The sequence below is a fragment of the Ochotona princeps genome, chromosome 2 (assembly GCF_030435755.1).
Source record: "Ochotona princeps isolate mOchPri1 chromosome 2, mOchPri1.hap1, whole genome shotgun sequence".
Lineage (NCBI taxonomy): Eukaryota > Metazoa > Chordata > Mammalia > Lagomorpha > Ochotonidae > Ochotona > Ochotona princeps.
In genome coordinates this window covers 109,046,197-109,068,410 of record NC_080833.1, presented here as the reverse complement: position 1 = coordinate 109,068,410, position 22,214 = coordinate 109,046,197, and the positions used below count along the sequence as shown (strand labels likewise).

General features: G+C 63.3%; 1 protein-coding gene across 5 annotated transcripts; it reads right to left on the bottom strand.

The window, feature by feature from the left end:
• Window positions 1-29: 29 nt before the first annotated feature.
• On the bottom strand, window positions 30-21,682 carry EFNA3 (ephrin A3). Of its 5 annotated transcripts, none has more exons than XM_058660387.1 (5): window positions 21,324-21,682; window positions 2,626-2,939; window positions 1,592-1,657; window positions 1,333-1,410; window positions 30-1,124 (listed from the first exon to the last, which is right to left on the bottom strand). In XM_058660387.1, the coding sequence occupies exons 1-5, from the start codon at window positions 21,434-21,436 to the stop codon at window positions 994-996; spliced, it is 702 nt and encodes a 233-aa protein (XP_058516370.1). In that variant the 5' UTR covers window positions 21,437-21,682; the 3' UTR covers window positions 30-993. The 5 variants fall into 5 exon arrangements, with proteins under 5 accessions (XP_058516370.1, XP_004589275.3, XP_036350430.2 ...); XM_004589218.3 differs by lacking the exon at window positions 21,324-21,682 and adding an exon at window positions 8,333-8,536; XM_036494537.2 differs by lacking the exons at window positions 1,333-1,410; window positions 21,324-21,682 and adding an exon at window positions 8,333-8,536.
• Window positions 21,683-22,214: the final 532 nt, after the last annotated feature.

Sequence of the window (22,214 nt, the reverse complement as noted above, 5' to 3'; positions counted from 1 at the left end):
AGTAGCTCCTGGAAATCACACACACGCCGTTATTTTTATCTCCAGTTTATTTATTTTTTTTAGACTAAGAGCAGAGTATAAAGTCACAGCCAAAGCACTTGAAAAAGGCCCAGGAGGATGGGTGGGGACCACAGAGGTGGGCGGGGCGAGGGCCCGGCTGGAAGGGGGGGCGCTGTTGTCTTACGGTCTCCAAAAGTGTCTGTGCGTTGCATAGGTCCTGTCTTCACGGAAGACGAAAGAGGGGCCAGGGGGTCCCCCGGGTGGGGAGGGCCTAGCCTGGGGGGTGAGGAGTCTAGCCTGGGGGGGGGAGGGGAGGCCGGGGGAGGGAGCGGGACTCTTGTCTGTACATTATATATAGAGCTATAGAGTCTGTACATGCCTGCCTGGCACCCCATGCCCACCTTGCCGCCCCTGCCCACTGCCCGCCCTCCAGGGGTGTCTGCTTGTAAACTTGGATCCAATCCAAACCACAATCCTGGAAGTGGGAGTGGGGGGAGGGGGGAGGACGTACTTATTGCTGTAAACAGGGGCGGGGGTGGCGACCACGGCTGCCCCCCACCCATCCAGTCCCCTCCCCAGGCTCAGCCCCTAGAAGAGAGGGCTGCGGGGGCTGCCCAGGCTTCCATTTGCTCTCTCTGGGGCGTGGTTCTTTGTCTGGGGGGACGCAGGGGGAGGGTGCCAGGGGATGGAGAGACACTCTGGTGGGGGGCGGACCCCCTGAGCGCTCCCTTCATGGCCCCTAAGTTTGGTACCAAACACTTGCAGAGCCACCAGGCCCTCGGGAGCCGTGGCTGTCCCTCCTTCACCTGGTTCATTTCCATGCCCTTCCTGGGGAGGAAGAGGGCAGAGGGGGTGGGCACAGATGTACCATACTGACCCCACTTTAAAGCCCCGAGGGGATGGGTCAGGCCCCACAGCCTGGCAGGCCTGCTTCCTCCTTCCCGACCCTGCCCTGCCCCATCTCTTCCCCGCCAAGGGTGGGTGGGGGCAGAATTAGGAGGCCAAGAGTGTCATGAGGAAGAAGGTGATGCCCACCGCCAGGGGCAGGTGTTCCCGCTTGGGGCTGGTCCCGCTGATGCTCTTCTCAAGCTTGGGCACCTGGGGGTTCTCTCCCTCAAAGTCTTCTGTGGACAGATGAAAAGACAGACAGGTGAGGTTTGGGTCGCATGCCTGGGCAGGGGCACGCGGCAGCGGCAGCAGCGGTGGGCGTGACCACCCAGGGGGGTCGGCTGGGGTCCCCAGGAGCAAAGAAGCATGCCAGGTGAGTGAGCAGGCAGGGGGAGGGGGCTGCGGTTCCAGCAGTGGCCACCAGAGGGCGCTGCGCAGACTCACCCAGCACGTTGATCCTCACATTGGGGCCCATGGTGAACTGGGGGAGAGTGGGGACCGGCTTCTCCCCGGAGTGCGATGCTGCGGGGTGCGGTGGGAGCGGGGAGAGAGGAGGGGAGAGTCAGGGCCAAGGTCCCCTCCCTCCGCTACAGCTGGGGAGCAAGCCGCCCCCTCGCCTTGCCCGCCGCCCCCGCCCCCAGGAAGCCAGGGAGCCCCAAGCAGGGGAGCCGAGGACGGGGGCGCGACTCCAGCAGAGACTCACTGGAGGCGCAGCAGACGAACACCTTCATCCTCAGACACTTCCAGTGCAGGTTGTGGGTGGGCGTGGCTGCGGGCGAGACGGGGGTATGAGCGGGGCCGCCCTCCACACACTCCCCCAGCCATCTCCTCCCAGATGGGCCATCAGCCCCGACACCCAAGGTTCCTCACAGTGAGTGACGGACCACACTGGGTGAATCACCCTGTCCTAGCCTCTGGGTAACCCTGAGGCTGCCAGGCTCCCGCCTCCTGAGGAGGAGCCTGTTCCTTCACCAGCCCCTGGACCTGCCCCCAACTGTCACTCACACACAGGCCTCCAGGTCCCGCGCCCGGCTGTCACTCACACACAGGCCTCCAGGTCACCCCCCCCGCAGCTGTCACTCACACACAGGCCTCCAGGTCCCGCCCCCAGCTGTCAATCACAGGTCTCCAGGTCCTCCCCCAGCTGTCACTCAACACCATCCTCTGGGTCCCGCCCCCGGCTGTCACTCACACACCATCCCTCGGTGCCCCGCCTCTGGCTGTCACTCACACTTCATCCCTCGGTGCCCCGCCTCCGGCTGTCACTCACACTCCATCTCTCGGGCCCCGCCCCCGGCTGTCACTCACCAGCCTCCAGGTCCCGCCCCCGGCTGTCACACACAGGCCTCCAGGTCCCCCCCCAGCTGTCACTCACAGGCCTCCAGGTCCCCCCCAGCTGTCACTCACACAGAGGCCTCCAGGTCCCGCCCCCGGCTGTCACTCACACACAGGCCTCCAGGTCCCGCCCCTGGCTGTCACTCACACACAGGCCTCCAGCTCCCCCCACCCCCGTCACTCACACACCAGCCTCCAGTTCCCCCCAGCTGTCACTCACAGGCCTCCAGGCCCCGCCCCCAGCTGTCACACACATCCCTCGGTGCCCCGCCCCCGGCTGTCACTCACACACATCCCTCGGTGCCCCGCCCCCGGCTGTCACTCACACACATCCCTCGGTGCCCCGCCCCCGGCTGTCACTCACACACATCCCTCGGTGCCCCGCCCCCGGCTGTCACTCACAGATATAGTAGTACTCGTGGCCGGCGTGGAACTCGTAGCCCAGCGAGAAGGCGCTGTAACGCTGGAACTTCTCCGAGAACTTGATGGGGCTGTGGGGCGCGTGCGGTCGGTTGCATTCCCAGCGCTTGAAGCCCTGGCTGGCGTTGCAGGTGCGGTAGCCGCTGCGACTCACCATGTACAGCACGTACTGCTCCGCCCCTCCTCCGGGGCCCGGCCCCGCCCCCGGGCCCACCCCCGAGGTGTTGTAGTGCGGGCAGTAAATATCCAGATAGTCGTTCACATTCACCTGCACGGTGTAGCCCTCTCGCCGCAGGCTGTGGGCGGAAGGAAGCAGGTCAGAGAGAAGAAACCCGCAAGCCAGCCCGCGTTCGGACCTGCCCCCGGGTCCCCGGGGCGCCCCACTTTTCCTGCAGGCTTCCTCCCTTCTCAGCCCCCCCACTGTCACCCGGGCCCTCCCCTGCTCGCCTTCTTGGTCTGTCCTCCTTCGGGTGGGCACCAGAGGGCAGCAGAAGCGCAGGGAAGCCCGCCCGCCTCCAGAGGGAAGGAGGGAACGTGCGCCTAGGTTGCCACAGAAACGGCGCAGGCCCTAGCGACTCCCAGACCCAGGCCCGGATTTCCTCCATAATTCACCGACTGGGAGCAGGGGTCGCCGGGATGGACGCGAGGCCAGCGGGAGGGTTCCCTTCCGTGGGACACACACCTCCAACGCCTCTCCCAGCGAGCTCTGCTGCGGCCCTCGCCAGGGGATCTGCCCTTGCTCACACCTGCAGGGCGATTTCCTGTACATACATGCACAGGTTCTGTGGCGCACACACATGTGCTCACCACCTACTTCTAAGCTGCGAGTGAGCCGAAGCACAGGTCAGTACTGGTTGACCCGGCAAGTCTCAGGCTTGCTGGCCTGGCAGCCCACCCATCCACCCGCACGCCAGCAGCCACGGACAGCCAGATCCCCAGTAACCTGAGGCAACAGAGCAGGGAGGACAGAGACGCTGCAGTAAGGTGCCACGTGGCATCATGCCAACCACTCCAAACTTGTCTCTTTACACACCTCCCTCCCCATAACCAGGAAAGGCAGAGAAGTAGGCCTGGTGCCCAGGCAAGATGGCTGTGCCTCTCTAGGACTCAGACACAGATGCGGGGTCCCTTGCAACCAGTCCCCTGTCTGGGGTCCCCACTTAGTACAGGGATGAAGACCGCTGGGGTCCTTGGGAACCCCTGGGGGAGGGGCTGGCTCTCCTGGCACCACCCTGCTCCCCACATAGCAATTAGATCCATTAGGGAAATGAACTGGGAGGCCCTGCCTGGGGTAGGCCCTTGAGGGTCCCGCCCCTCCTCTCCCCTCCCCTCCCCTGCTCAGCTTAGCCAGCTCCCTTCTCCCCCAGCAGCCCCTTGCCAGCTTTCCCCATGGAGCAGGCAGGTGACAGCTAGGGTTTGGGCATTCCTGGGAAGAACGGGCACAGCCTCCTTGAGTCATCAGGAATGCCACCGGTCCCACTCGGTTCCCATGGGAGTGATGGGTCACTGGGGCCCCTCCCTGGCCCTGGCACTGAGGTGGGCAGGAGTCGCGGCCTGGGGCACTGGGAGCAGGAAAACGGGTTAGACCAGGCTTGCCTCCCAGCCGCTGCCACCCTCGGCTTACCCGGCCATTCCCTGGGCCCAAAGCCTGCTGTTCCTCCCACAGGCTCTGGGGAAGGGCCCTAGTTGGCCGCCTGGAGCCTCCACAAGGCCACACTGGAGCTTTCTGTCCTTGGCCACAACCCTCTTTGCAGTGCCATTCGGAGCCCCTCCTTGTTGTACCACCCACCTCCCTGCTCTGCAGCTATTGCTACAGCTAGCTGGGTTTCCCAACTGGGCGGGACTAGCCTGACATAAGGTTGCTACCCCCGCCCCCCAGCCAAGGGAGGCCACCTCCTGCCTGTGCCTGTGCAGGGCAGCAGGACCCCGTCCTCCTCCGCACCCCCTCAATAACCCGCAAGGATGGGCAATGCGGCAGAGGGACCTGCCAGTGGATGGCCAAGCCCAGGGAGCGCTGGGTGCATCGGGAGGAGAAGGGTTGGGCACAAGGAGTTGCCAGCCACAAGTCCTGGGGGACCTGACCTGTCTGCTGGGCTTAGGCACTTTAATTGAATTTGTCATTCGGTCTCGCCCCACCACTGCCAGGCCCTGGCACAGCAGCAGCTAACCCCGCCTCCAGGGCGCACCCCCGCGAGGACTCGGCTGTGTCCAGCCCCTCCGACAAGTCTTATTCTCCACCGGCTTCGCGCCCCCCCCCCCCGTTGCCCTCCCATCGCTCTTGTTCGCGGAAAGCCAGTGTCCACTCTGCTCCTTTGCAGCTAGTGTCCCTAGTGCCCAGGACCCCCCTCTGGCACTCCTTCTGTGCCTGCCCTCCCGCGCCCGGCCCCACTCAGAGCTGCGTTCTCGGAGGGGCCTGGCTAGGCACACTTCTCCCCCGCAACACTCCCCTGGGACAATTAGGGGCAGGTAAACAGGGCGCATAACGAGACCGGGGAGTACGCAACGGGGTCCCAAGAGGTTCTGCACCCAGTCGCATCTTAGACGCCCGTACCCAGAGTTCAGGGAGTAGAGGCGGCCGGACCCGATTCCTCCTCTTCCCTTGAACGCGCGTCCCCGAGGCTGCGCGCCGCCCGCTCCGGCAGGCGAGGCTGGACCACGTGTGCGCGGCGTGGGGTCCGCGCGGCCCGGCTGGGGGTGTGTGTGGTGGGTGGGGGAGCAGGTGGCGGGTACGCTCGCGGGCCGGCACCCCCGCACCTACCCCAGGCGCCCGGGTCCCCCGCGAGGGCCCGAGTCTGAGCCAAGGGGCTTCCCCGCCCTGGACGCGACGGGGTGGGAGAGAAGCCGCGCGCCCGACGCCCCCGCCCCTCCTCCCTGCGACAGCAGCAGCGGCGGCGGCGGCGAAGGTTTATTGATCTGCAGCGGCGGAGAGGAGCGAAGGACCCGCCGACAGCGAGACGCGGAGACAGAGGGAGAGGGGGCGCACCCGGTGCGCGCGGAGGGAGGAGAGGGAGAGTGGGAGTGCACGGCAGGAGAGAGGGCGCCGAGGGCTGCGGAAGGCCGAGCCGGCGGCGAGACCCGCGCACGGCTGAGGCGAGGACAGAACCCCGGGAGACACTCGTGGCTACGGAGGGGTGAGGGCAGAGAGTGGGCAGCCGGGAGAGGGTCACGGATACAGGTCACCAGGAACGTAGTAGAGCCTCAATAAATATTTGCTGAAAGGAACGTGTGAATGAGCGAGGCCCACAGCCGAAGCGGGCAGGACAGGACGAAGGCGGCAGCTGTGATGGTGGTGGAGATGCGTCCCCAAGGCTTTCCGAGGCGCCCACACCCCTGCCCCGCTCCTCGCAGAAGCCAAGCGCAGGCCGAGGGGACCCCTTCCAAACTCCATTTCGAGCTCGGAGGCGAGGAGGGAACCCCTCGGCCTAGCACTGACGCGCTGCCAGGCACCATCCCTACTTTCTGAGCTGCGTTGGGGGCGGACAGCACCTAAACCGAGGGGCTGAGCTTGTCGGGGGGCGAGGGTGGAGGGCTCGGTCGCCGCCGCGCGTGCGGGGCACTGCCCCCCAAACCCCCAGCAGGTGTGTCAAGGGAGGCTCTCTGCACGTGTCCCCCCAGCACCCTACCACGTGACCCCCGGAGGCGGGGTCGCCAGGACCCTCCCCCACGTGACCCCAAGGAGCAGAGACCCTCAGCACGTGACGCGAGGTGGGAGCCGGGCGCCCGGCTCACGTGACTGGGGGGAGGGGGCGCGGGCGCCTGTGGCTCGGCCCGGCCCCGCCCCCAGCTCCCCGGCCCTCTCCACTCCCGGCTCCGGAGCACGTCGCTCGCACGATTTATGGGGCCGCGGCTGCCGCAGTGAGGGAGCCGGGGAGCCCGGGCGCAGCGGCAACAAAGGCCGGGGAGGCGAGGCGGGGGCGGCGGCGGCGGCCTCCTGGCCCGGTGCGCACCCCCACCTCTTCCCTCTGCCGGTCCAGGCTCGCACGGGAGTCTGGCAGGCAGAGGAGGCTCCCGGAACCCCGGTTCCCCAACCCCCTCCGGGAGCTTTCACCTGCGCCCAGGTGTATGCGGGGGAGGGGAAGCTTATCAACTCACCCCCCTTCCCACTCTGCCAAAGCTATTCCCGCACCCACTCGGCTCCGGCTTCCCCCAAGAACGTGGACGCGTCTTTGGGGTGGCGGGGAACCCGGGGCCCCCTCACCTGCGAGCCCTCCAGACTCTAGCCGGGCGGGCGAGGATAAGGGGGGCGGCGCATAATTGGGTCTAAGGGGATGGAGAACGAGCCACATAGGGCAGGGGAGTCAACCTCCATCACCCCCAGAGTTCCTAGAGTCCCCTGGGGGGAGGGGCAGCATCCCCACCCCCCAGGTTTCCATGGGAAGCGAGAGAAGGGGGCGTCATGGGCTCATCCCCACCCCCAGTCTGACACCCTGGGCGCGAGAAGAGACGGGGTGACGGGGGGGTGGGGGAGCGCGGAGCCCCAAACAACAAAGAGCGGAGCGGTGAGCGGCAGCCCCTCCCCCGGAAGGTTGGGGGTCGCGGCCGCCCGGTCCTCTCCCCTGAGGTCTTGGTGGGCTCCCCAGATCGCCTCCACTCCACCCCGGTGGGGAGTCGCGGTGGCAGCGCTGTCGCCACCGCCAGGGCAGGTGTGACAGTGACACCCATGTCCCCAGGGAGGTCTCCCTCCACCACCATCAGCACCACCAGCACCCCCTCCTCCGGCAACACACAGACGCACAGTGAGGCGGCCGGGGCGAGAGCCTGGGCGGCCGGGCGGGGAGGACAAGGGCAGCGCGGACTGAGCCGCGTGCCCAGGGCCCCGCCGGCACCCGGCCGCCGCGCCACACGCGCGCGCGAGGAGACCGCACGGCCGCCCCGACACCCGCCCCGACCGCCGCGGCGCCGGCCAGGCCCCCGGCTCCAGACGCGGCCGGCCACGCGGCGGACCCCGACCGCAGCCCCCTCCCCGCTCCCGCCGCCCCCACCAACCCCCACCCCGCCGACGCAGACACACAAATCACACACTGACACACGCACAGTGACAGCGCGCACGCCCGCTCACACCCGGAGCCGTCCGCCTGTCCCCAACCCCGGCGAGGGTGTGCGTGTGTGTGACACAACGCCGGCACCCCGCGTTCCCAGCCTCGCCGAGCGGCACCCCGACCTGGCCCCCTCCGGCTCGGCGCCCCAGCCCGGCATCCATCCGCGCGGCCCAGGCAGCCCAAGGCAGGCAGGCGTCTCGGTTCCGGGGGAGGCGCTAGGCTGGACTCCCCGCCTGGGCTCTGGATTCACTTTGGAAATCGGGAATCCTAAATAGAACCCCTGGAAACCCTCGTGGGCGAAAAGCAGGTCATCTTGGGCCCCCGAAATGAGGCGGCCTGTGGCCAACACACCGGTATCCTCAAACCCCAGCCTGATCCAAGGGAGTGAAGCTGGGGCAGAGTGGGGGTGCTGGGGGACAGGGACACTATTCTGGCGGCACCGTGGCGAGTAGCCAAGATGGGGTGAGGCCCCCCAGCAGCCGCCTCTTCACGGCCCGAGCGCTCCATCCCAACAGCCTCGCAGACACCCCGAGTTCACTGACGCTACTGGCGTGCGCCCCTCTTCCCCTCGTCTCCCAGGACCTCCCACCCCGGGTTCCCCCCTTCTCACGGACGCGGGACGCGCGGGCTCCCGAGGCCCCCCGACTCACTGCTGGTTGGAGCTGTTCCAGTACACCGCATGCCGGTTGCCCAGCGCCCCCCCGGGCCCCTGGGCCAGCAGCGGCAGCAGCGGCACGGGCACGAGCAGCAGCAGCAGCAGCAGCGGAGCCGCCGCCATCCCCGGAGCCGCCGCCGCCGCCGCCCCCCGACTGAGCCCCGCGCTCCCGGCTTCTCCGCCTGCGAGCTCCCCGCTGCCGCCGGCCCCCAGCCTCAGGCCACGCCCACAGCCCGTCCCTCCGCCCTCACGAGCGCGCGCCCGAGCCCCGCCCCTGGCGCGCGCCCGCCAGGCCCCGCCCCGCTCAGCTCGGGAGCGCGCGGCGCGTGGGAGGTGACGCCCGCGCGGGCCCCCTCGGGAGCGCCCGGCGCGCGCCTTGCGTCTCTCCCCTGGGTTCGGTTTGCTACAGCTGCAACTGGGCCTTTTGGCTTCCTAGGAGAAAGGGATTGGGGAGACCAGGGTGGAGATCTCGGTCTCCTGTGAGCCGGCGCCTCTGGGATGAGATGAAGGAGGGGAACCAAGAAGCTGGGGAAAGGAAGGCTGCACAGCGGTGTCCACCTCTTGATTGTCAGGACTCGCCGCTCATCCCTGCTTTGCCAACAGTATGGCCCTGTGTTCCTTCCACGTCCCTCTTGCCTTCTGCGTGAGGAGTCAGGGCACAGGGGGTAGTGGAGAGGTCCTCAGCTGGCACCAAGGACCCAGGCAGCTGGTAGCCTCATGCTCTCAGGCGAGCCCCAGGCTTGTCTTCCAGGGGATGGAGTGAGACATTCAGCCCTCCCCCCCACCCCGCAAGAATGTTAATGAGGCTGAACAGCCGGGGCCTGGGGCACAGGAGTGGGCAAAGGGGAGATCCAGCTTTCCTGGACTGGGCACAAAGGGCTCCTCTCTCATGGCACCAGACAGGCCCTTTCCGGAGGGCAGGCAGTGCTGCCACAAGGTGTTCTCACTCCTACTCCTGCGGACGCTGCCTCTGGGGGGTCATGGCAGTCATTGTCCTCACTGGGGACACTCAGCACCCACATCTCACACACACACTGGGCAGGCACCCAGAGGTGAAGGATAAGGCACCACGCGCACCTGACCCACAGGTGAGCACACAGATGTCCCAGAGGGCACACAGGGGTCAAGGTGCCATCAGCCGGCTGCAGCTCTGTAGCAGTAAGGCTCAGAGGCTCAGACACGTGCACACACCCCCACACAGACCCCTGCATCCTCTCTCACACACACTTCTTTTCCTCGGAGCTAGGAAACCAGTAGACTCCAGACTTAAGGGGGTGGCCACCGCTGTGTCTGCTGGCTCTGGCTAGGTGAGAGTCCCAGACTGCATTCTTAAAAACCAGGCCAACCACCTGTGCCTAGGATGCAGTTTCGCTCCACGTTTGAGGAGACAGGATGACAGCCCCCACTCTGCCCCATTCTGCCGATCCCTGGCAGGGCAGGGTGCTGGCTACCAGTGGGTTTCAGATGCAGGCTTAGGGGAGAGGCAGTACCATGTGAGCCTGGCTGCTGCTGCCAGGCAAGGGTACGCTGTGGCCCTCTGGGCACTGCTGCACCCCAGGAGATCCCTTCTCCCTTCTCAGGAGCAAGAAAATAAATTGGGCCCCTTGGGGTGGAGCTGGGGGACTTGCAAACAGCTCTCCCTGCCCCCTGACTCCACATACCCAAGGAGATGGAGCATCTCCATCCCCCAGATGCTGCCCTCTGCCTCCTCCAAGAACTGTGAATCCCAGCTGCTTCTCCCTGCTGCACACAGGCAGGTGGCTCTCGTTGGGGCCACAGTGGACAGAGAAGCTGCCCACATCCTCGGGGGAGCGGGAGTCCTGCATATTCCATCTAGGGCTTGGGATTCCCTTTAGGAAACTTGATTCCTGTTTATGGAATCTGCCTCCTGCCCCAGCATTTGGGCCCTTTTTAAAGTGTTCAGAGGTTCCTCTTGGAATCCAACACCTTGATGCAGTGGGTGAGGCCACTGCTTGAAAGGCCAGTTCAAGTCCAAGCTGCTCCACTCGTGACCTGCCTTCCTGCTAACGAGACTGGGAAGGCAGTGGAGCATGGCTGAAATACTTGCATCCCAGATGGAGTTCCTGGCTCCTGACTTTAGCATGGCCCAGCCTCAGCTGGTAGGGCCATTTGGGGAATGAACTAGCACATGGGAGATCTGTTTCTCTCTCTCTCTCTCTCTGATGCTTTGTCTTTCAAATAAATAACCTTAAAAAAAAAAAAAGAATACAATCCAGACCACTTTACTCCCCTCTATGTCTGGAGCCCTCCCTATAGGAAATAAACAGCTCTCTAACCTTGTCTAAGCACTGGCTTTTTTGTTTTAAGATTTTACCTATTTATTTGAAAAGCAGAGTTGCAGAGAGGTAGAGACAAAGAGAAAGATTTCCCAACAGCTGATTCATTCTCCAAATGGCTGCAAAAACTGATACTTGAACCTGGAACTCCATCCTGGTCTCTCTCGTGGGTGACAGAGGCCCAAACATTCGGCCATCTTCCACTGCCTTTCCAGGCACATCAGCAGGGAACTGGATTGGAAGCAGAGCAGCTGGGATTTAACTGGCTGCGCTCTTATGGGATGCAGACATTGCAGACAGCAGCTTAACCCACCAAGCCCAGGGCCAACCTGGGGTTTAAGTTTCTGAGTTTTCAGTTGAGACACTCCGTAGGGCCTAGGCCTGTGTCTGGGGGATCTGGGTGTGTGTCTGCAGGGCTGGGCGCTGACATGGGTCCTGGTGGGAGCTGAAGCTCACCCCTTCCTGCAGACCTGGACTCCTGCATGCATTTTTTGGTGGGTGGTGCTTTGTGCAAAAGCCAAGGGGCTGCTCCTTTCAGAAGAATCTGTGTCCACTGCAGTGGATAGCTGGACTTAGGCCACCTTGCTCCTTAGGTAGCTCTTTGTACAGCTGGCTGAGACAGCTCCAGCCATAGGATACAGCTTTCGACACAGGTCTCAGGCCTATCCATGGGTCATGGTTCCCTGGGGACCAGCTCTCTGTGCCTAAGATGTGGCCACATGCCTGGATGCTTGGGACCTGACCTGAAAGTCCTGGCTGCCCTCCATAGTATCCAGATTGTGTCAAGACACAAGCCTGTTGGTGGGATCTGGCCTTCAAAAAAAATTTTTTTTTAAGATTTTTTTTCTTTTTTTTTATTGGAAAGGCAGATTTGCAGACAGAAGGAGAGACAAAGATTTTTCACCTGCTGGTTCATTTCTTAAAGGGCCGCAACAGTCAGAGTTGAGCCGATTTGAAGCTGGGAAACCAGGAGCTTCTTCTGGGTCTTGCATGTGGATGAGGTGGCAAAAGTGCTTTGGGCCATCCTCTGCTTTCCCAGGCCACAAGGGAGCTGGATGGGAAGTGGAGCAGCCAGGACACGAACTGGAGTCTACATGGGATCCCAGCACTTGAAGGAGATGATTAGCCAGTTGAGCCATTGTGCGGGACACCCCCCCCCAGGTCTTTGTTTATAGTACACTGCTCCTAACCTTAACCCACAGAAGACACATCTTCTGTGTAATCACACACACATATCAAACACATGTGAGATACAATGGCCTCCCACTGTGACATTTGCCTTGTGATTTCCCAACTGACAGGAAGTACAAAGCTGGAGGAGACCCCCAGCCTAGTTTTCTTGATGTCACACCCCACAATGGGTACAATGGCAGGTATGAAATGCTGGTACCTACAACTGGACCCCAGCCCCACTCTCTGCAGAACAGGGTACATGTCATAGCTGGTCTTCCCCCTCTGTAGAGCCCCTAGCCTCCTGCCTTGGCCCCACAGCCTCGGCTTTGCTATCCCAAGGTCTCTTAAAGCTTGTCCAATCCTGCTGACTGCCAGGGCCTTTCAAGGACCTGCTGGGGGCTCTCCCGCATGGGCCCTTGCTCTGCCCTGCTTCCCCAGGGGCCCTGGGCAGCCGGGATCCCTCAGACAGTGTGGCCCATGGCAGCTCCCCGGATAGCTAGTGGCAACCACAGAGTTGAGCTGTGTTCAATAAATCATGGAGGCCAGGGCCTGGGGGAAGGGGAGGCCAGGAGGGAAGAAGGAGGGGGCTTGGATAAATAATTCATTAAACAAATAAACAAGGAGCCTGTGAGAGGGAAGATCCGGCACGCGTGTGAGCGGGAGAGGCAGCCGCCGGCTCTGGACATGAAATATTCACAGGCTCTGCACCTTGCCCAGAGCCCACGAATGCCCTTGGGGTGGGGGGCAGGGGGCGGGCCATTGGAGCCCCTGCTAACACTGGACCTGGGTGTTCGCAAGGAGGGCCACCCGTGTGCCTGGTGACTTCCAGGGGTGGTGCCCGTGTGGCTCCATTGTGCTCAGATGGCCACAAGGTGACATGGAACCTCACATGCCGATAGCAGGAGCAGAATGCACGCTGTGCAGCCTAGGACGCTGGGAACCAGCAGGCAGGACTGGCTAGGTGGGGTCAGGATGCAATAGCTTCTGGTTCCAGCCATCTCTGAGCCCTTTGCCAAGGCTAGTGGCCAAGAAGGCCAGCCCCTGAGGATCTGCAGGAGGGGCATGTGTGTCCCCTCAGGATGTTGTGGGGACAGCAGAGCAAGCAGCATGGCCTTGGGTTCAAGTTCCAGGTCTAACAGGCACTGGCCCTGAGACTAACTCCTCATCTGTGAAATGGGCATGATACCGTCCGCCCCCACACCCTCCCCCACCTCTCTTCACAGAGCTATGTGGGGTGGATCAAGATCCATGATGTCTGGGAAGCGCTTAGCACAGTGTTTAGGACCCAAGAGATGCTTGATTAATGGAGGCCTCACCAACATGATTATTAAGAGGTTGTCCATTTGTTCTCCCTCATTCCCAAGCTTCCGCAGAAGCCAGCAGGGGGAGGGGATAGGGGCTTGGACTGGGAGAGCAGGGACGGGGTTGAAAGGACCAGCTGGAGGGGCAGGGCTGTTATAGGGAAAAGGAGCCCCCTGGCTGACCATGTGGAAGGAGGGGGTCTGGATCTTCTCTTCAGACTTCACAGCTGCTTCTGAACCCCACAACTCTCCTTACCCCCAAAGTTTAGCTGGCTAGAAAGTGACTACAAGGAGGCAGAGAGAACCAAGAACTGGGGGAATGAAGCTTCTGAGCAGTCCCCCCATCTCAACCCACCTGTCAGAGCCATGGCTAAGGTCATAGCCATGGCCAGAGCCCCTGCCCCACCTTACCTTCTAGCTGTAGAGGGTTTTCCTGGCGGAGCTGGCTAGGTATACACACACACACACACACACAAGAAGGCCTGCAAAGTGGCACCCCTGAGGGGGTGGGGAGAATCCTCGCTGGAGAGTCTGAGGGCCGGGTGGAGCACCTGGCGGCTGCCCAGTAGGGCCCAGCATTCCCCAGCCCTCTCGTGTCCCCTGGAAAAGATCCGCTCCTTGTGGGAGGAAGCCAGCAGACAGGTCTGAGCCGGCCTGCTTCTCTGTAGACAGAGCAGGAGCAGGCGGGACGGGGCAGGGGGTGGTGCTGGGTGCTTGGTGGGAAGTAGTGGCTGTGAGTCTCCTCTTTTCATCCTGCTGTCTCCCACTGAGGAAGGGGGAGCAGAAGGATTGGTGGCCTGGACACACCCAACAGTCTCCAGGCACCCAGCCCTTGGCCTTCCCTGGGGGCCAGCCTGTTGCCATTGGGGGTCTGTGGTCTGGGCTCCCAGGGGTGAAGACGGGACCTGCCCACCCCTTGCTGAGGAGCCAACATTAGCTCTCCCACTTCCCCTCCCCTGGGCTGGGCAGGTTCAGACCAATCTACAGGAGGGCCTTACACCAAACATTGATCTGCACTCAAACCACAATGTGTGTTCAGGAAAAGGGATTCCAGACACAGGGAGACCCAGACAGCGTGCGCGCACACACACACACACACACACACCCCTCCCTTTGGGAGGGCGGTCCTCGGAGGGCAGGCCCCAGCTGTTTCGAAGCGTGGACCTGCATCATGGCCAAATAGCAGCACTGCTCGTCCCTCAGCGAACCGTTGCTCCTTCAGAAGCGCAGCCTCAGCTCATGACCCCTCTTCCCCGGTGTCCCCACGGCATCGGATACATAACTTCTGCATGACACCTGCCCCTGGTCCTATCATTCTGCACCGGCCAACCCATCTCCTTGGGTTGTCTGGACTTCCTGAGGAAAAGGGTTCTTGTCTTGTGCAAGTGGGGGTCCCCAGCCTGTGAGCAGCAGCCTGGTCCTTGGTAGGAGTTGGTAAGGCACTCAATAAGCGATAATCACATCGCTGAACAGGATAAAAACGCTCTGCCCGATGGGGACCCCTGTACCCAGGACTATCCGTGGACTGATCCCAGTTTCCTCAAAGGTCCTCCTTGCCTCCCCTCCTCCCCCGCCTTTCCTCAGTCTGCAACCATGAATTTGAATTTCACCTGAGGGCTGGCAGGCAGGGTAGGGGTTAATGGCACCTCATTAGTGTTTAATTGGAGGAAGGAAGCTGCCCTGGCACCAGACAGGTGGGCAGGCCTGCCCCTCACGAGAAAGGGGCCTCCTGAGTTCCAGCACCCTGCCAGGCGTGTGGGTGATTTGGCTCTGGAGACCCTCCATGCAGCAAGTGGCGGAGCAACTGGCAGATGTTGGGGGGTGGAGGAGAATGGGACACCTCCCCCCTGCCGCTGCTTTGCCAATTTAGTCTCCAGGCAGTACAGCCCAGCTCACCTCATCTGTCAGCAAGGACCCAGAGGGACAGGTCAAATCCATATCCTCTCCCCTTCCCACTCTGGGGAGACAGGAGGGAGTGGGAGGAGGGGTGGGGTGTGGAGCTAGACGACTGGAGAGCGAGATTAGAGGGCAAACGGGGAGAAGATTCCGGATACAGACAAGGGACAGGTCTGGGGATGTGGAGATGTCTGCCCAATTTGACCTTAAATGAAGAGAATGTAAATGAGATGCAGACGATATGCAGATGAACACCAGGATCTCAGAAGTGACATTCCTCGAGGCGACAGCTCTGTACCCAGGAACCCCAGGCCCTTGCCAATAACCCCTTGTAACCTTCCTGGGTCAAGGGGCGTTGACCATCTCTCTTAGTTTCAGAGCTTGGTGGGGCTACCATCGCGGGCCTGGGGAGGCTGAGCCCCACCCAGCTTCCCAGGCCGTGCCCAAGCATCCACCTGACTGCCACAGCAGCTGGGGCTAGGATCCCTCCCCAAGTTGTAAGCACTGGGACGCACCGTCGGTCGCTATGGGGACCCCTGCCTCTTCCAGGCTCGAGCCAATGGGCATCACCGCTGATGACCTCATGCCCCAGGCCCCGGGATTCTATTGGCTATTGGAAGCCTGAGTGTCCCCTCTCGGACTGCGTCACCGCTGGGGATCCCCCGACGACCCCAGCTCTCTTAGCTGGCTCAGAGAAGGGCACGCTGGGAGCTTGCTGCACATGCTGAGTGGATGAATAAGGAGAAAAGAAAGAAAAAAGAAGAAAGGAAATGGGGAGAGGTCACGGAAAAAGACCCGAACTGCAGGATTTAGTCTCGAGGGGCAAAGGAAGGCTTGCAGCGGTGCAAGGCATGGAGCAGGATCTGGGTCGAGGAGATTGGAATTCCGGCTCTCAGTACCGGAGGTGGGGTTTTCGCCTCCGCTGGGGAGAGACCAGAGCAGGTTCAGCAAACTGACGGCCCCACCTTGAGCCGCCATCTAGCGCTGCTGAGTTTAGGGGAGGCCGGTGACGCCCAAAACTTGCCGGCTTACCCAGCCATCTGGAACCGCGCCCTGGAACACGCCTGGGGGCTCCGGGCTGGGTGCGCGGCCGACTCCGGCCTCAGGAGCGGACTGAATCCCAGCCGCTCTCCAAGAGGCCGCGCCCTGGACTGAATCAGCCACCTGCGCCGGGCCCAGGCCGTCCGTGGGAAGGGTCCACTGGCCCCAATGCTGGCGGCTGAGCAGGCCGGAGTCGTCGACCCCCTCACTCCCTAGAGCAGCCCCCAACGGCGGTTCCCTAGCACAGCCGCGCTCGCACCTGCCGGGTGTAGGGCGGGTGTCTGTCGAGGGAGCGCGGCTGGGAAAGGGCGTGTGTCTGAGAGACCGCCGAGGCCACCGGCCCCGCGTCCCTTTCGCACATGCGTCCTTATCAGCAGCGGATCCGCGTGTCAGTGCCGGCCTCGGGAGCGAGCGCATCCGCCTGAGGCCGCCACGAAGGGCGCTGGGAACGCAGAGCGATTCCCTCCGCCCCCCACCCATCGCGGCTCGCCATCCAGGGCTGGGGCTGCAGTATCCAGCCACCCCTGGTCGGCTCCACGGACGTTTTCTCTCTTGTGAAGCGAGGAGGCGTCCGCACGGCGGTTTCCATGGCAACACATGGACCCCCCCCCCCCGTTTGCCGGTGAAGATGGAACTCGAACCCTGGACCACAAGCCCAGCCCAGAGCTCCTGCAGCTCCGACTCCCCCACACCCCGCCCCAGACAGAGGCCTTAGGGAGAGCCCTACACAAAGTGGCCATCGGCCCGGAGGGGTGACCTCGAGTCCTTCCCTGCCCACCACCCCCAGGACTCAGCCAGAACAAGGGAATCAACACCAACGGTGACAGCCCAAGTCAGTGCTGGATGCTGGGCGAGCCCCGCCGCCTGCGAGAGGGACCCAGGCTGACCCAGGCCCTGCAGGAGTGGGGGAAGGACTCGCAACCCCACCCCACGGCAGCAATCGCGCGTCTCCGGACCCCTGGCGTCCACACCCTCTCCCGCCCGCCCCTCCCCTCCCTCCATGTTCACACGCTGCCTCTCGCTGCCGCAGCCGGCCGAGCTAATCAGCACAACATCCACCTATCGATCTCGGGCTCTGTGCCAGGCGGGCCGGCTCTGTGCCAGGGGAGGCTGCGGGGGCACCAGGGCGGGCAGAACGCAGCTGCAAGGAAAGGGTGCCCCTTTATCTGGTCTCCATCCAGGGCACCATTCACGAAGAGGGTCCCGGTGGGCTTGGTGGGTCCGAGCCTCGCCCACCAGAGGTGGGAGGGTCAGTGCGCAGGGTGGGGAGTATTAGGGGGGCCCTCCCTCCTCAGCCCCACCCCCTCCTCCTTATAAAAGCCAAGAACAAAGAGGCCGCTGGGGAAGCAGGCTTTGATCTGACCCACCTTCCCAGTTCTAGGCTGGGCACCGCCCAGAGCGCCCTTGGGGAGGGGGAGGGCTGTCCATTCCAGGGACCCAGGCATCCTGATACCCAGGGATGCCTCCCTACCACCCCTGCTTCTGCTCCAGCAGCCAGCCAGCCAGCTTGGTGAGGTCAGGGCTTGGGCAGGGCCCCTGAGAACAGGTGGGCTGACAGGAGCATCTGCCCCCTCCAGGGGAAGTGTCAGAGGGTGCCAAACTCCACAGCTGCTGCTGGCACTCACCCTACCCTACCCAGAGGGGTGCCCACCAAGGCCTGTCATCCATGGCCTGGGCACAGCTGGCATGGGGAGGTCAGACCAAGCCAGGCTGGGAGCAAAGACTGCAGGGAGTCCGGACAAGCAGGGCAGCAGCCAGAGGGGGCAGCAGGCTGGGGAGGGCAACGAAAAGGTGGTGGTTTATTGAAAGTTTGGTCCAGACACTTATAAAAATACAAACTGGCATGAAATTCAACCTCATGGCAAGTCCGTCTTCACAGAAGACAAATCAGTGCCCCCCCCAAGGAGGGCAAGGCGTTGCCCCTTTCCCGATGGGGGCAGTGGTGGTGGCGGCAGGCAGGAGACGGGCACAGCTCTGTGGACTGCTGCTTGGTCCCAAGGCAAGCAGTGACCTGCCGCCAGGTCTTCAGCCTTGGCCCGTAGCTGGCTCAGGAGTTCTACTCCTCCAAACCCACTCTTCCTGGTGGGGGCTGAGATGAGAATATGAAAGTGAGCGGCTGGCATGGCTTTGAGGCTTGTCCTGTCCTATCTGCAGAGGGTATCCCCGGATGTCTGCAGCTTCCCCCCATGTGCCTCCTCAGCGGGGCGGGATCCTGTGAGAGCCACTGCAGACCCCCTGGGCCCCCAGCGACGTGCCGTCTTTTCTGGCTCACTGGACACCTCCAGTGCAGGTGGCAGTACTCCTCTGAAAGCATGCGGGCCTCATCTGGGGCTCACAGGACCCGCACAAGACGCAGGATCGGGAACAGCAGCAGCAGCAAGAGACAAAGGGGGCTCGGAGTGCCCCCGCCTCGCCACCCAGATGTGCCGCTCTCTCCAGGGCTTCCAACCGGGTGGGCAGACTCGGACTCTGAGACAGGAAGAAGAAACGCTGGAGGGGCCTCCCCACTTCCTCAGCAGCCTCCCCACCCTATACACCGGAGTCTCTGCGACCAGCCAGTCTCTTCCCAGGACCAATGATCTTGGACTTTCTGAGTCTGCCCTTACATTCCCTTAGAAACCATCAGTTCTCTATGACCAGGCTGGGAAGTCGACCCCACGCTCCTTCCACCCCGCTCCATAAGGGGTGCTGTGGAAGACCCCATAGAGCTAAGTGAGGGAAGGGCATCCACTCACAATGTCTGTCCACTCTTTACTTCCTTCCCTGCGTGCCCCCCCCCACTTCCACCTCCCAAGCCCGGCTACTTACTACCCTCCTTGCAGCACACAGACACCTGCAGCCTCAAGCATTGGCCAGAACTCCCAGGGGTCGGCACGGCTGGAGGAGACAGGAGGGGGCAAGAAGTCACCCCAGGGCACTGCACCCTTGGGCTCAGATAACCCCCAGCTTCTCTGTCTTTAGCATCCCAGAAAGCTTCAAAACCCTCTCCCCCCACCAACACCTTCAGCCTCGTCCATGCCCCCAGCTCCTACAGCTCCTACGGAAGCTCTGGCTGCCCAGCCCTGGGCTCCACCACCCCTCCCGCCCCCCTCTGCTGCAGTGGCAGGGCAATGCTCTCACCTGACCCAGCCCCGACAGGTGGCAGGGCCGGGAGCTCCCCTCCCCACCCTGGGGGGCTGTGTTTGCATCTGGCTACTTACAGATGTAGTAGTAGGTCTCTCCAGGCAGGAACTCGAAGCCCAGGGAGAACGGGGTGAACCGCTGGATCTTTTCCGAGAAGCGAACAGGGCCAGAGGGGGCGAAGGGGAGGGAACAGACCCAGCGCTTGAACGCCCCGGCCCCCTGGGCCCGGCAGGCCTGGTAGCCCAGCCAGTCCACCATGTACAAGGCAAAGGTCTCGGGGCCCTCGGGGGGCCCGGGGCCTTCATAGTGTGGGCAGTAGATGTCCAGGTAGTCGTTGAGGCCCAACTCTACCACAGCGTCTCCTCGAAGCAGCCTGTGGGCAGAAGGGGGATGGGAGGGAGGGACAGCATGAAGGGGTTCTTGTCCAGCATGGCCAGGTGGGGGGGAGTTGGACACCCCTTTTGGAGGTCGCCACCAGCCTGACCTGAACTCTTGAGAGGACTCAAACTGTGATCAATTCAGAGAGGTCAAGGGACTGTGGTACCCACACCACCAGGCTTAACGATGGCACCCACCCACCCACCAGGGGCCCCCAGTGCAATGACACACAGTGACGCAAGAGGAAGGGACGGGGACCAACATCTTTCCTAACAGACACAGCATGAGCTTTAGCCCTTAGCCCAGTGGTGGAAAGAACGCCCCGGGGAGCCGCTGCCAGGTGCCTCCGTTCCTTCCCTGCCAGGGCGAGGAAGTGCCAGGCACACACTACCTCCACATTCAGCCTTCTCAGGCCTGCCTCCCCTCACCCGCCAGCCACCTCTGGGCAGCAGGCTGCAGGAGGGAAGTCCCAAACGCTGTTTTCCTCTCGCACTCTCGTACCCACCCCCCCAACAGGAGGCTGAGCCAGACTTCAGCAAGTCCCCAGTGGCCCCTTGATGGGTGGCCAGAAGGCCACCTGCGGCAGGAGTTCTGATCAGAAATGCAGGTTCCTGGGCTCGGTCAAGGCTCCACCACGCGGTCTCTGTGCTTTGTCCCCCCCTCCCCCGTGCCTAAAAAAGCCCTGCACTGAAGGATGAGCCGGGATCCTCGGGTGGGCGCTTTAGGAACCACACGATTCAGGAGCACTGGTCTGGAACAGTGAGAGGAATTCGGCTGCCCGAGGGCAACAATAGCCCTTATCATTCAGTATTGGTATTGTAATGACAGGTCATTACCCAGCCCCCTCCCGGGGTCAGGGGACTCCCAGGGAGAGGAGTCTCCAGGTCCACCCCCCTCGCCCCATTTTGCAAATCCCGGGCTGGCCAGCAAAGGTCCCATACACAGGATGCGCTCCCTAAATGTAGCCAGTGAACAAACGCAGAGCCACAGATTGCATCCAGCAGAAAATCAAAAAGGAAAACAGATGGGGAAGGCGCGCGAGGCAGGGAGAACTGGGGAGGGGATGGAAGCAGTAAGAATCACAGATTCAGTAGAAAGAGGTGTCTATGCAGCCTGCACGCTCTCAGCTAGCAGCCCGACCTCTCCGGGTACCAGGCATTATTAGCCCATTTAACAGATGACATAACTGAGGTCGGGGCGGTCAAAGGTGATTCACCTAGAAGGGCAGGACCAAGACTGCACCGAAATAGCAGGACGGCTATAAAGACCTGAGATGAAAGCCACAGATACCCAGAGAGGTGCCTTGACACAGGGGAGGTCCCGAGAGTGAGCCCGGTGCTTCCACTGCACAAGAGAGCCCAGGTCGGCCCGCCCCCCAGCTCCGGCCTGCCTCAGGACCGGGAGCCCCCGGACCCAAGCGAGGGGGGCGGGGCCCGGCGTGCAGGCCGAGCCCAGCACCCCCTCCTTCCCTCCAGCCCTCCAGCTCCACGCGCCCTCATCCCAGCGCCCGCCCTCGGGGCTGGGGTCTTCCACCCACCCACCCGCAACACGTGCGGGCGGCCGGGGGTGGGGGGGAGCCCCGGGGCGCGCCTCGCCCCTCCCCCCTCCCCCGCCGGCTCAAACAAAGGAGCCCCGGCGCGCGGCCGGGCTCCGGCGGCGCCGCGCACGGAGCGGATGGCAGGCGGGCGCGCGCGCGCGCGGCCCGAGAGCGCGCCTCGCCCTCTCCCGCCACCCCCCGGCTGGCCGGCCGGCCGCTCGCCCGGTTCGGCCCAGCTACCTGGGGTTACTGGAGTTCCAGTAGATGGGGTGGCGGAGGCTGGAGCCTCCCCGCAGAGGGGAGCCGAGGAGCGCGGCCCAGAGGACGGTCCACAGCAGGGGCAGCAGCCGCATCGCCCCCGGGGTCCGGTCGGCTCGGGCCCGGCGGGTCCCGGCCCGCTTCTCAGTCGGGGCGAGAAAGGTACAAAGTGGAGAGAGGTGGGGGTGGCGGAAAGGGGGTGGGGTGGGGTGCGGAGACTCCCAGGCCACACCCCTGGATAACTTTCCACCAATGGCAGCGCGTCTCCGCCTCTCTCCCCCAGAGCCAACTCTCGTTAACCCCTGGCGCACCGCAGCGTGCGCCCGGCGCAGCCCACGCCGGCGTCCACAGGCTGTGCCGCGGCGTGCCCCGAGGAGGGACCGAGTCCACTGAGACCACTTTCTGTTTTCAAGGGAGATCATGCCCTTCACGTCCGCGCTAGTCCAGGACAGAAATCCTTATTAGAAGTTTGTTTCAAAATAGGGGTACACACCTAGAAGGGCCAAGATTGGGGAAAATGAGGCAGGGCCGCGGATTTGAGGAGACCCAGTCGCTTTCCTATACCACCGCCCTTCCTGCAAGCCGGGAAGGAACAAAGCTTTCTAGACACGCCCGCCCCCCGCAACCTCCCAGCCCCTGGCCTCTCCGTGGAGTCCCCCCGGGGGTGGGCGCCGCGTCCTTGGCGGACCCACGCCGTTTGGGGCTGGGGCTCCCCAGCGAGTCCCAAAGGCGAGGCGAGGAAACGGCGGCGGCCGGTTACAAAGCACCTTTGTTCTCGAGCCCTCAGGTGGGGGCGGGGAAGGGGGGAAGAGGCAGGTGCGCGGCCCTGGGACCGTGGGAGCCGCCGCCCCACTCCGCCCTGGCTCCCGAGCT